The sequence below is a fragment of the Cynara cardunculus genome, assembly GCF_001531365.2.
Source record: "Cynara cardunculus var. scolymus isolate 2C chromosome LG 11, CcrdV1, whole genome shotgun sequence".
Classification (NCBI taxonomy): Eukaryota; Viridiplantae; Streptophyta; class Magnoliopsida; order Asterales; family Asteraceae; genus Cynara; species Cynara cardunculus.
The window spans coordinates 13,021,275-13,032,125 of NC_037538.1; the positions used below are offsets into that span (position 1 = coordinate 13,021,275).

General features: G+C 34.9%; 2 protein-coding genes across 2 annotated transcripts in view; both read right to left on the reverse strand.

Moving 5' to 3' along the window:
* The window catches only part of LOC112521758 (serine--tRNA ligase-like), a 28,718-nt gene that overhangs the window by 14,158 nt on the left and 3,709 nt on the right, over positions 1–10,851 (reverse strand). The gene's annotated exons all lie outside the window — the stretch shown is intronic.
* LOC112522074 (serine--tRNA ligase-like) lies at positions 6,559–10,845 on the reverse strand. The gene is made up of 6 exons (XM_025131143.1): positions 10,765–10,845; positions 10,224–10,417; positions 9,019–9,122; positions 8,728–8,911; positions 7,450–7,629; positions 6,559–6,943 (listed from the first exon to the last, which is right to left on the reverse strand). Exons 2-6 carry the CDS (start codon positions 10,284–10,286, stop codon positions 6,728–6,730), a joined length of 747 nt encoding a protein of 248 aa, XP_024986911.1. The 5' UTR covers positions 10,287–10,417; positions 10,765–10,845; the 3' UTR covers positions 6,559–6,727.

Here is a 10,851-nt window from a genome sequence, read left to right on the forward strand (position 1 = left end):
AACTATAATGGACATAAATTGAATAAAGCTAAAAACCAATCCAGTTAACTAAAAATGTTAAAACCATAATGGTATAAAAGTCAAAATCTCAAAAACTGAAAAGGACACGAGGCTATTTCTTCAGAAGTTGAATATAAGGCACAATTCAATTACTTAAAATGGTCAAAATTATACATCAGTAGAGCTCTGAACCAGTTAATCATCCACTTTTTAGAAATCCACACAAACCAGCATCAATCATCATGCTACCTCGGAATTGGAGATCCTAGATAAAATGCTTCTTTTCATTGAAAAGATAAATGGTATTCCACACAAGATACTTGTAGAAAAGATGAAAAGAGGACAAGCCAATGCTCTAAAGCTACCATCAATCGTGACTGGACCATCTTATTGAGGATAAAAGCACAACTGCTGTTAATAAGTTTCATTAAAAGATTAGTGCATGGACACAACGCGTTACTTCAAAAGTTAAATACATAAACTGGATGAAGTCAAAATAACCAAAACTAGAATAGGTTATTCAATAAAAAAGCAGGGAAATCAACAACTTGAAAAGCCAAAATTATTCAATAAAAAAGTGAACAAGGAATTTCGAATTTGAAATACTAAGTTCGATACCCTTGCATGGAAAATGAACACAGATTTATTTTAAAACCAATCCATTTAACTAAAAATGTGAAAACCAATGTAGTATAAAAGTCCAAAATGTCCAAAATGTCCAAAATGAAAAAGCTTGGTGCACGGGACACTACCATAGGTTAATTGTAGAAACCATATGAAAGTCGAAATCAACAAAAACACAAATTGTACGGTTGACTCTCAGAACCACAAAAATCAAATAAGTAGAGAAAGGACAACAAGAGTGAAAAAGATTTTGCCGTAGGGTACAATCCAATTACGAAGTTCAAATCTAAAATACAAAGTTCGATCCTGTACATGGACAATAAACTCAAACGGACCAAAAGTCAAAACCGATCCATTTAGCTACACATGTCAAAACCAAAGTAGTATAAAAGTTAAAATCTACAAAAATGAAAAGATCGTGCACGAACACAACCCCCTTACTTCAAAAGTTAATTACAAAAAATGTATGAAGGTAAAAATCAACAGAAACTAGGAAAAGGCTATGGATGAGTCTCAGAACCTTCAAATCAAACAAGCAGGGAAGCGAACAACTTGAAAGTCAAAATTACTNGGATGAGTCTCAGAACCTTCAAATCAAACAAGCAGGGAAGCGAACAACTTGAAAGTCAAAATTACTCGATTAAAGAAATCAACAACAAAATGAAACTTAGAATATTAAGTTCGTCACCCTTGCATGGAGAATCCATTTGAATATAGTTTAAAACCACTCTATTTAACAAACAAAAAATGACAAAACCAGAATGGTATAGAAGCCAAAATCTCCCTTCACTATTGTTGGAGTCCCACATCGGCTAGACTTGGACCATTTCTCCTATATATACGTCGGAACCTTCCCTTTCTCCTCAAGGGCTCTTTTGGAGACTGATTTGGGGCTTCCATGTATTCTCACAGCTCTCAAGAACACAAATAAAAAAATCTCTCTTTTCCTTTACTTTCTTTTTATTTCTTTTCTCTTAAATTCGAGAAAACAATGTAAGTTCAACACAACTATATAGGCAAATTGAATATAAAGTTTAAATCCAGTCTATTTTAACAAAAAAATGTGAAAACCAAAACAGTATAAAAACCATATCAATGTCAAAATCAACAAAAAACAGAAAATAGTTACGGATGACTCTTGGAACCTTAAAATCAACATGTAGAGAACTAAACGCCAACAAGAGTGGAAAAGATTATACATAGGCACAATCCAATTACTTAAAAGTCAAAAATTAATCGATAAAAAATGACAACAATGAAGTTCGAATATAGAATACAAAGTCCGATCTCGTGCATGGACATTAAACCCAAATGGAACAGAAGTTGTCAAAGCCAATCCATTCAACTAAAGGGTTGGGTTCCGCTATGAATAAGAGTTATACTGAGAATGTGAGAACAAAACATTCATATACTTCATCCACATCCAACTACTTCTAGTTGCCTTTTTTTTATCATCATGACCAAAGGCTCAATAGTGTTCTCACCATAACTCTTGTCCTCACATGATCCCTCATCTTTAAATGAATATGTCAAAACCAAGATAGTATAAAAGTGAAAATCTACAAAAAAAAAAATCTGCATGTACATAACCCCTTTACTTGAAAAGTTATTAAAACCATATGACGGTCAAAATTAAAAAAAAAAAAAAAAAAAAGTTTATGGATGACTTCTAGAACCTCAAAATCAAACAAGCAGGGAAGTGAACAACTTGAAAAGACAAAATGCTTCGTTAAAAAACTAAATAACGGACATAAAATGAATAAAGCTAAAAACCAATCCAGTTAACTAAAAATGTTAAAACCATAATGGTATAAAAGTCAAAATCTCAAAAATTGAAAAGGACACAAGGCTNTGAATAAAGCTAAAAACCAATCCAGTTAACTAAAAATGTTAAAACCATAATGGTATAAAAGTCAAAATCTCAAAAATTGAAAAGGACACAAGGCTATTTCTTCAGAAGTTGAATATAAGGCATAATTCAATTACTGAAAAGGGTCAAAATTATACCTAAGGAGAGCTCTGAACCGGTTAATCATCCACTTTCTAGAAATCCACACAAACCAGCATCAATCATCATGCTACCTCGGAACTCAGAAGCTTGAGATTAGTTGGAGATCCTAGATAAAGTGCTTCTTTTGATTGAAAAGACAAAATGTATTCCACACAAAGATACTTGTAGAAAATATGAAAAGAGGACAAACCAAATGTCTAAAGCTACCATCAACCGTGACTGGACCATCTGATTGAGGATAAAAGCACATCTGCTGTTAGTAAGTTCCATTAAAAGATTAGTGCATGGGCACAACACGTTACTTCAAATGTTAAATATATAAACTGGGTGAAGTCAAAATAACCAAAAACTAGAAAATGTTATGGGACGACCATTAGAACCTCAAATTCAAACAAGCATGGAAATCAACAACTTGAAAAGTCAAAATTATTCAATAAAAAAGGCAACAATGTAGTTCGAATTTGAAATACTATGTTATACCCTTGCATGGAAAATGAACATAGATTTATTTTAAAACCAATCCATTTAGCTAAAAACACGAAAACCTATGTAGTGTAAATGTCCAAAATGAAAAGGTTGRTGCATAGACACTACCATAGGTTAATTGTAGAAACCGTATGAAGGTCGAAATCAACAAAAACATAAATTGTTATGGTTGACTCTCAGAACCTCAAAATCAAATAAGTAGAATTGAATTGTTGCATTAGAAAAGTACTTGTATTCAAAAGGGAATTATGAACCTAGGACTAGCTGCTTCTTATCTTCCACTTCCTGGGAAATTCCAACTGGCAAGGCACATGGTTAAAAATTTAGGTCAATGTTAACAAATAAAGAAGTAAATTATCATGATACTAAACCTAGAGCCAGAGACCAGGAGAGAACGCACACCAAACTATAAAATTATAACCAAAACTGGTGGCACTTGGGAACATATCTGATAAGATACAGGATTCTTTTCAGTGTCATTTCCCTGTACTTGGATCGCAGCCGAAGGCCTTCCATACGAAATTGCTCTAATCAATACACATCATCAGAACTCGGAACCAGTCAAGGGCAGTAAATCATCCTCTATATAGAAATCCAAGAACCCCGCGTCAATTAGCATGCTACCTCTGGAAGCTTGTCATTAGTTGAAGGTCCTAAATAAGATGCTTCGTTTGATGGAAAAGATAAAACATATAACATGATACCTATTCAACACAGGATACTTCTTGAAAAGATGAGGAGAGATGGGGAGAGGACAACCCAAGGGTCTGAACTCTAAAGTTGATGTGCATAACATGCAATCAATACATGTAGAAGTGCATGTGTACAATTCGTAAAGGGAAAAAAACGAGAGTGACCTTCACTAAGATTTTTCTTGTCAAGAATATGGTACTTAATACCATGACGTTTTCAAGAAAACCATGAAATCAGATGGTCAAAACAAGTAATGACATACAATAATTCATGCAGAAGTGAATGTGTGTATGCTCATGAGGGACAGAAAGTGACGGATAATATACTTTGTCAAGAATACAGCACATAATTAAAACCATCTTTATGCTCTTTTCTTGAAGATACTAATCATAATGCACCCCTCATTACCCTTTTGTCATGACCTGTATATGATCAACACCATAGATCCTGACAACCCTTTTATTAACACACATAAATGATTCACCAATTGTTCAATAGATGAACACAATTTCAGTAGATCCAGATTCATCTGAACCCAATTAGTGAAGCAGCATATCATCAAACACCTGTTGTACACAACAAAAGTTATTTTTTCTAACCTCTTCTGTCTTCTYTGAACATATGTTGTTATATCAATGCGTCTTCTTGAGGGCTTGACGTCACTRTTTTCTTCATCTTCAAACATCTATCAACACKGGATTTGACGCGGCATTCTTGAAATTAGAAAACGAAAATTTTCAGCAATATTCTTGCGAACTGATTGATTCAAACACATAAAATTAGTATTTAATGAATTTTTTTCCAAAACAAAGAATCAAATGTTCTTTGACCTCGATTTCTTACATTAATGAAACCATGGGCGTCTCCATGTTGTAGTTGCGTTCTCCAAATGGATCGATATCTTCAACTGATTTGGGAGATAATGTAGCCGTGATTATCGGAATTAGTAGTTATCCGCATTTCACAATATTGCATCTTCAGTACCGCGCCATTTCACAATTTCGTGTTCCAAATTTACCCTTAAATTGACATTCTCACATAACCCAATTGTGTAACTTTAAATTTACCCTTAAATTGACATTCTCACATAACCCAATTGGGTAACTTTTGGGTTAGGTTCCGTAAGAGATGTGACAAAAGATCTGCAAGATTTTATCAATCCTAATTGAAAATCAGTGTTATGAGATTAAAAAGGATCAACTTTTCAGATTTTTTTTACGTTTATACCCTTTAACTCACATCTTCACACAATCCATCGTCTATAACTCTCTCTCTCTCTCTCTCTCTCTCACTCAGACGATCAATTTTTTAGTTAGAGTTATTTGGTAGTTGTTTAATGGTTTGGTGCAAAATGATTAAGTGGTCAGAATTATTAAGAACTCTCATGATATAGTATAAAACGAAATAGAATTGTTTGATAATTGTTTACAATGAAATTAGAACGTTGAATGGTTAAGGGAGGCCTATGATACAAAATCATTCAGAGAGTTTTAGAACCGTTAAAAAAAATTGTCAAACAATATTCACCTTTTAACGATTCAAATGTTGGCTCTTAATGAAATTATTAAGAGATAAACAAACAACCCTCTAGTTAGTGTATATATATATATATTTGGAATCATGTGAGACCAGCCTATTTTCGTGAGACCCGTGAGACCAACTTTTTACACTTAAAATTTCACAGCAAAATGCTATGAAGGTGACTTTTTTTAACCTTCACAGTGTTTTTGCTGTAAAAGTTCGACTTTTTTTAAACCTTCATAGTGTTTTTGCTGTGAAGTTTATGTGTAAAAATATGGTCTTACGAGTTTCACGAAAACAGGTTGGTCTCACGTGAACCCAACTCTCTCTCTCTCTCTCTCTCTCTCTCTCTATATATATATATATATATATAGGGGCTGGTTCAAATGTTAACCAAGATTATTATGTTAACTTTGGTAGGACGGGACGATGGAGATGGTGGTGGGGTGTTAGCTGTGACAATGACAATAGTGGGATGGTGGTCGGTGACTAGGAGTGGGTGGGTATGACGACGATAGAAGTGGCATGGTGGTTCATGGTAGGGTAGGGTAGGGTGGTGTGGGGGTAGGGTGGGGTGAATAGCAGTTGTAACAGCGACAATAATGGTGTGGTGGTGGGGGTTAAGTTAGGGGCGTGACAGTAACGGTAGTAGCATGGTCATAGTAAGGATGTGCAGTAAATGATCGAGGGGTGGGTGGGTGTGATGACAACAATAGTGGCATGGTAGTTAATAGTGGAGTGGGGTAGGGTGGAGTGGGGTGGGGTGGGTGACGGCGACAGTAGTGATATGGTAGGGGGAGGTTAAGATTGAGGCATGACGAACAATAGTAGCATGGTCGTGGTGGGTAGTGATAAAATTCAATTTCTTCCATTATAGCAAGGAATGATGAATATATTTGTGAAATTCAATGAAATTTAAAAGATTACATACATTTCAAGAAATGAACCAAACAAAAGAATTGGAATTAAATCAAAGGAATTCGTCATTGCAATTCAATCTAATTCCGCAAACCAAGCCGCCCCTTAGTACCTACTATTTTACAAATTATTCATAATCAAATCAACCATAAATATCATGCATTTTCACTCCGCATACATTATGAAGATCCATCATGAATAGTTGATTATTAGATTCTCAAAACATTTATGATTACTACGAATATTGAATTTGAAGGCCTTGATATTTTCCACAAGCATGAGGAAAAAAAGAAAATCATCAAGAAAGAGGGAAAATCCAAAAACTAATGAACACAAAAAACCATTGTAGCAGTACAAATTGAAGCAATCATTCTTAAAAGAGTATTATAACAAGAATGTGATAAAAATCCTATTCATCTTGTAGCAAACACCAAAAAGAGCCATATAAATATCTCTTATAAAATGCTTCACCTACTATGCTTTTGATTTCTTCCCTTTTGTTGTTTCTTTGGTTGGAGGTGGGGCTTGGAAGGGCATAAACGTCTTTCCACCCATAAATGGCTGTAGTACTTCTGGTATTTCCACACCATCTTCCCTTTGGTAGTTCTCAAGAATGCAGCACATGGTCCTCTCTGTTGCTGTCAGTGTGGAATTCAATAGATGGCAGTATTGCTTCATTTGTTCATTGCTCTGCAAATTCAGCTCAAAAATCAACATTCCTCTTCATGAAATATTGGAAAATAACAATTAAGGTAGGCGAGTGAGAGAAACGTGGAAGTTTAGGGTTTTAGTCTGGTATGGGTAGTTCGGTAATTTACTGTGAACCATCTGCCTAATTTTTGTTCCGGGGTAGGCTAAATGCACACCTATTATTCGATTGCTAATTGCACACCTACCCATTAACATCATCCTCACACGTGTCAACATCTGAACACATTTTTTACATTTTCAATGTATGGTTTGAACTGATTTTGATGTAAATAGTTGTACATAAAGCAACACCCTTCTGTTCCACCTCTTTTGATGGGACAAAAATATGCATTTATCTTCCACGCAGTTATGTCCAGTCCCAGTTTAATTGTTGCACCAAACGTGAGACAACAAGTTTTTGTTATGTCATATGTCCTGTCCTGCATATCTCACACCCCCTAAACCCACATGTATGTTCCATAAGATGATCATGAAAGAAAACCAACCTTCTTTTGTCCAAACCTGATCTCCAATTTTCTTGATTGGTAATCCGTGCAGTTTGAACAAGACACAAGTTCTCTGTAAGTGCTGGATGCGGGAAACCATGCTTCCAAGTCGTACTTCTTTGCCGCAGCATCATTTAGCGCACCAGAAACTATAGACACTATATGATATGGCAATTTCAACTGCAGTACAAAATTCCATTATGACTTTAGACAAAAACTAAGAAAAATTACAAACAGAGCAAAACCAACGTCTCATTGTATGTAGGTTTGTATCRATGCAAATGCTAAAGCATGTCCTCACGTAGCATAAAACCAAGAAATCACYACACTTATAGGTGCATATGCATATATACACAGAAGGAATATTTGCTTGCTTGGGGTTTTAAAGTTCCCTATATAAAATTAAACTCTATTTTGAGGCTGAGCCAGAAGTAATCCCCATTACTATTAGGTGGTTCATTATGTAAGACTAAATATTAAATATTTAACATATGGGGAAAATTGCACCAAAATGGAACCAACTTTCACCTGATTACTATTATGGGGAACTAACTTTCAAAATTGCCATTTAGGGGGTCTCTATCAAACTTTTTGTTTATTTAAAGGTTTGGTTGATCTGTTGAACAGGTAACAGGTAATTTAAGGGTCTCTATCAAACCTTTGGTTTGATTTGCCAAATTTGATTTAAATTTTAATATTGATACGGATTGTTTAGATATAAAAATCTTGAATGTGATCTAATATTTATTTTTTATTGCATCAATTAATTTTTTTCTATTAAATTGATTTTTTTATTGCATTAGTAAAAAACAATTTTTATTGTGATAATTTGGATTTTTTTTGAAAAAATCTTCAATTTGATATCTGAATTTAAAAAAACGAGATTTGAAATGAAAAATAGATTTTATTGCATTAATTTTTTTAAAAACACAAATTTTAATTACTTTTCTAAATTATTTTGCAAGTTGGTTCTACAAATTAGGAATCAGGTGCAAGTTGTTCCCTAAAATGACGATTTTGAAAATTGGTTCCCCAAAATAGGAATCAGATGCAAGTTGGTTCCCCAAAATAGGAATCAANTCAGATGCAAGTTGGTTCCCCAAAATAGGAATCAAGTGCAAGTTGGTTCCCCAAAATAACGATTTTGAAAATTGGTTCCCCAAAATAGGAATCAGGTGAAAGTTGGTTCCATTTTGGTGCAATTTTCCCTAACATATGCATCAAACAAGGAAGAAAGCATATCATTCATATAAAATAAGATAGTGATGAAATACTTACCATCTGATAGAATTCCTCTGAGTTTTTGATCATCTCCTCATGCATTTCCCAAGAATCATTGCCATTTGGGCTGGTAATGCAGAACTGTTCAACCTTCTCAAACTGATGAACACGGAAAATACCAAGAGTGTCTCGGCCATGTGAACCAGCCTCTTTACGGAAGCAAGACGAATATCCAGCATATCTGGCAAGTTTTCYAATATCAGTTGACCAAAAAGAGAATAGTATATATATACATGTACTTACAGTTAAGAAAGTAATTCTTTTCCTGAAAAGGGTTATTAATGAGACCTTAAGGGGAGCTGTGTTGGATGAATCCAATCATCTATGTGATAGGCACAAAGTGGTTGTTCCGCAGTGGCAATCAGATACTTGTCATCTCCCTCGCCTGTTACCTATCAAAGATGCAGAATTAAGTGGTCATGCCTCACTCAGTAACCATATAAAGTGTGATTGCATGATATATAAWGCAGTCRAGATTAAAGAGCGAGTTGTGGAAAAATAATATGCTTGTTGCATGGCAGCAGACGCTTGCATCTCCACTGTTCTGTTATCTTCATTTATGGTGTTTAACATTTCAACATATCTTCTTGTCTTACATGGTGTGAGAAGTGCCGATGTGATCGTGGGTCCCATTTACTTTGTCACAAGCACTAGGATGGGGCCAACAAAATGTAGAACACAGATAATGTAACAGAATAGAATAGATCACCATATACAAGTGTGTATAATCACTGAACGCATTGCAAGATCTCTCCATACAATTTAATAGGGCRGGTTCAAATGASAAWTGTAAATATTTTGASAACATGAGAACCAACTATCCATGAATTATACAAGACGAATATCATAAATAATGAACCTCATGGCATCCATGATGAATAATATAGTTATTCATCATGAATAATTCATAAAATAGWTGGTTCCGAGGTTCTCAAAATATTAACGGTTCTCATTTGAACTTCCCCCAATTAGGATCACCTAAATATGGGTGATGCAAGTGAAAATACTAATATTTGGCCCAGTTACTTAGGGGCCGTTTACCAAACGTTTACCCGGTAAGCGCTTACCGGTAAAATTCTAACACCATCACTTACTTACCTGGTAAGATTGTAGTCTAACAAAATGACATCGTATGCAACAATTTACCAGGTATGCGCTAACAGTGGTAAGAATCATCGCCTTCACTTACCGGGTAAGACTCTTGGTCCTTGACTCGTTTTTACCGGGTAAGATTCTTGGTCGTTACCATTTTCATCCGGCAAGGCAATATGACTTGGTAAGCGCTTACCCAGATAAACGTTTGGTAAACGACCCCTTGTTCTTGCTAATCCAAAAAAAAAATTGGGGGTCATATAGTCTAGCAAGCATTTGACACTCCTGACCTTTGCAATGATCAATAACAGATTTATGACTGCAAACTTCATCTTGCTTTATATAGATTATATTTAAGTAGGAGATTGCAAATATTCCCCGAAATTGGAAGCATGCTATACCTTGTACAGTTCTTCATCAAATTGTGCTAATTGAGCGCATTTTCCCATTATATCTTTCCTCATAAAGAATGGAGTCTGCAGTGATGTATAGCCCCTTTTCTCCAAAAAATCAAGACCAAAATTTATAAGAGCTTGATTGAGACGGACACCATCTCCTTTCAAATAAAATCCTCTACCCCCAGCTACATTAGCACCTGAATATCAAAAAGGATAGATGCATTAGCCACGAAACTTACTGCAACAAATTGCAGCAATATAGAACAATTAAGTAAGAGYGTAAAGTTTATTATTTTTCCATCTATGGTTGCAATGCTTCAAGTCGGATCGATCAGCAGCAAATAGACTTATGATACTTAATTTTGGAATGACATACATAACCAACATATATACCAATTCTTACCAACTCTCTAATGCTCTATCATTACTATGCCCCGTCTATATTTCCTTCCATGGACATATCAGTTCATGGGGTTATAGAACATTCATGTTCATATTGTATAGGCATCTTAAAAGAGACAACTAAATCAAATCATTGTAATACCTCTTTTCAGATCTGCAATTCCAAGAAGTTCCACAAGCTCGACGTGATTTTTTAGTTTTGGTTCCGATCTTTTCTCCCCCCAAGTAC

What these genes read in the sequence shown, in the direction of transcription:
- LOC112522074 (XM_025131143.1), bottom strand. Translation starts at nt 10,286, where the DNA reads ATGAGGAAAGATATAATGGGAAAATGCGCTCAATTAGCACAATTTGAT. An exon ending in TTGATGAAGAACTGTACAAG is followed by an intron (nt 9,123 to 10,223) that starts GTATAGCATGCT and finishes CATCTTTGATAG; the next exon opens with GTAACAGGCGAGGGAGATGA. An exon ending in TCAGGTTTGGACAAAAGAAG is followed by an intron (nt 6,944 to 7,449) that starts GTTGGTTTTCTT and finishes CTGAATTTGCAG; the next exon opens with AGCAATGAACAAATGAAGCA.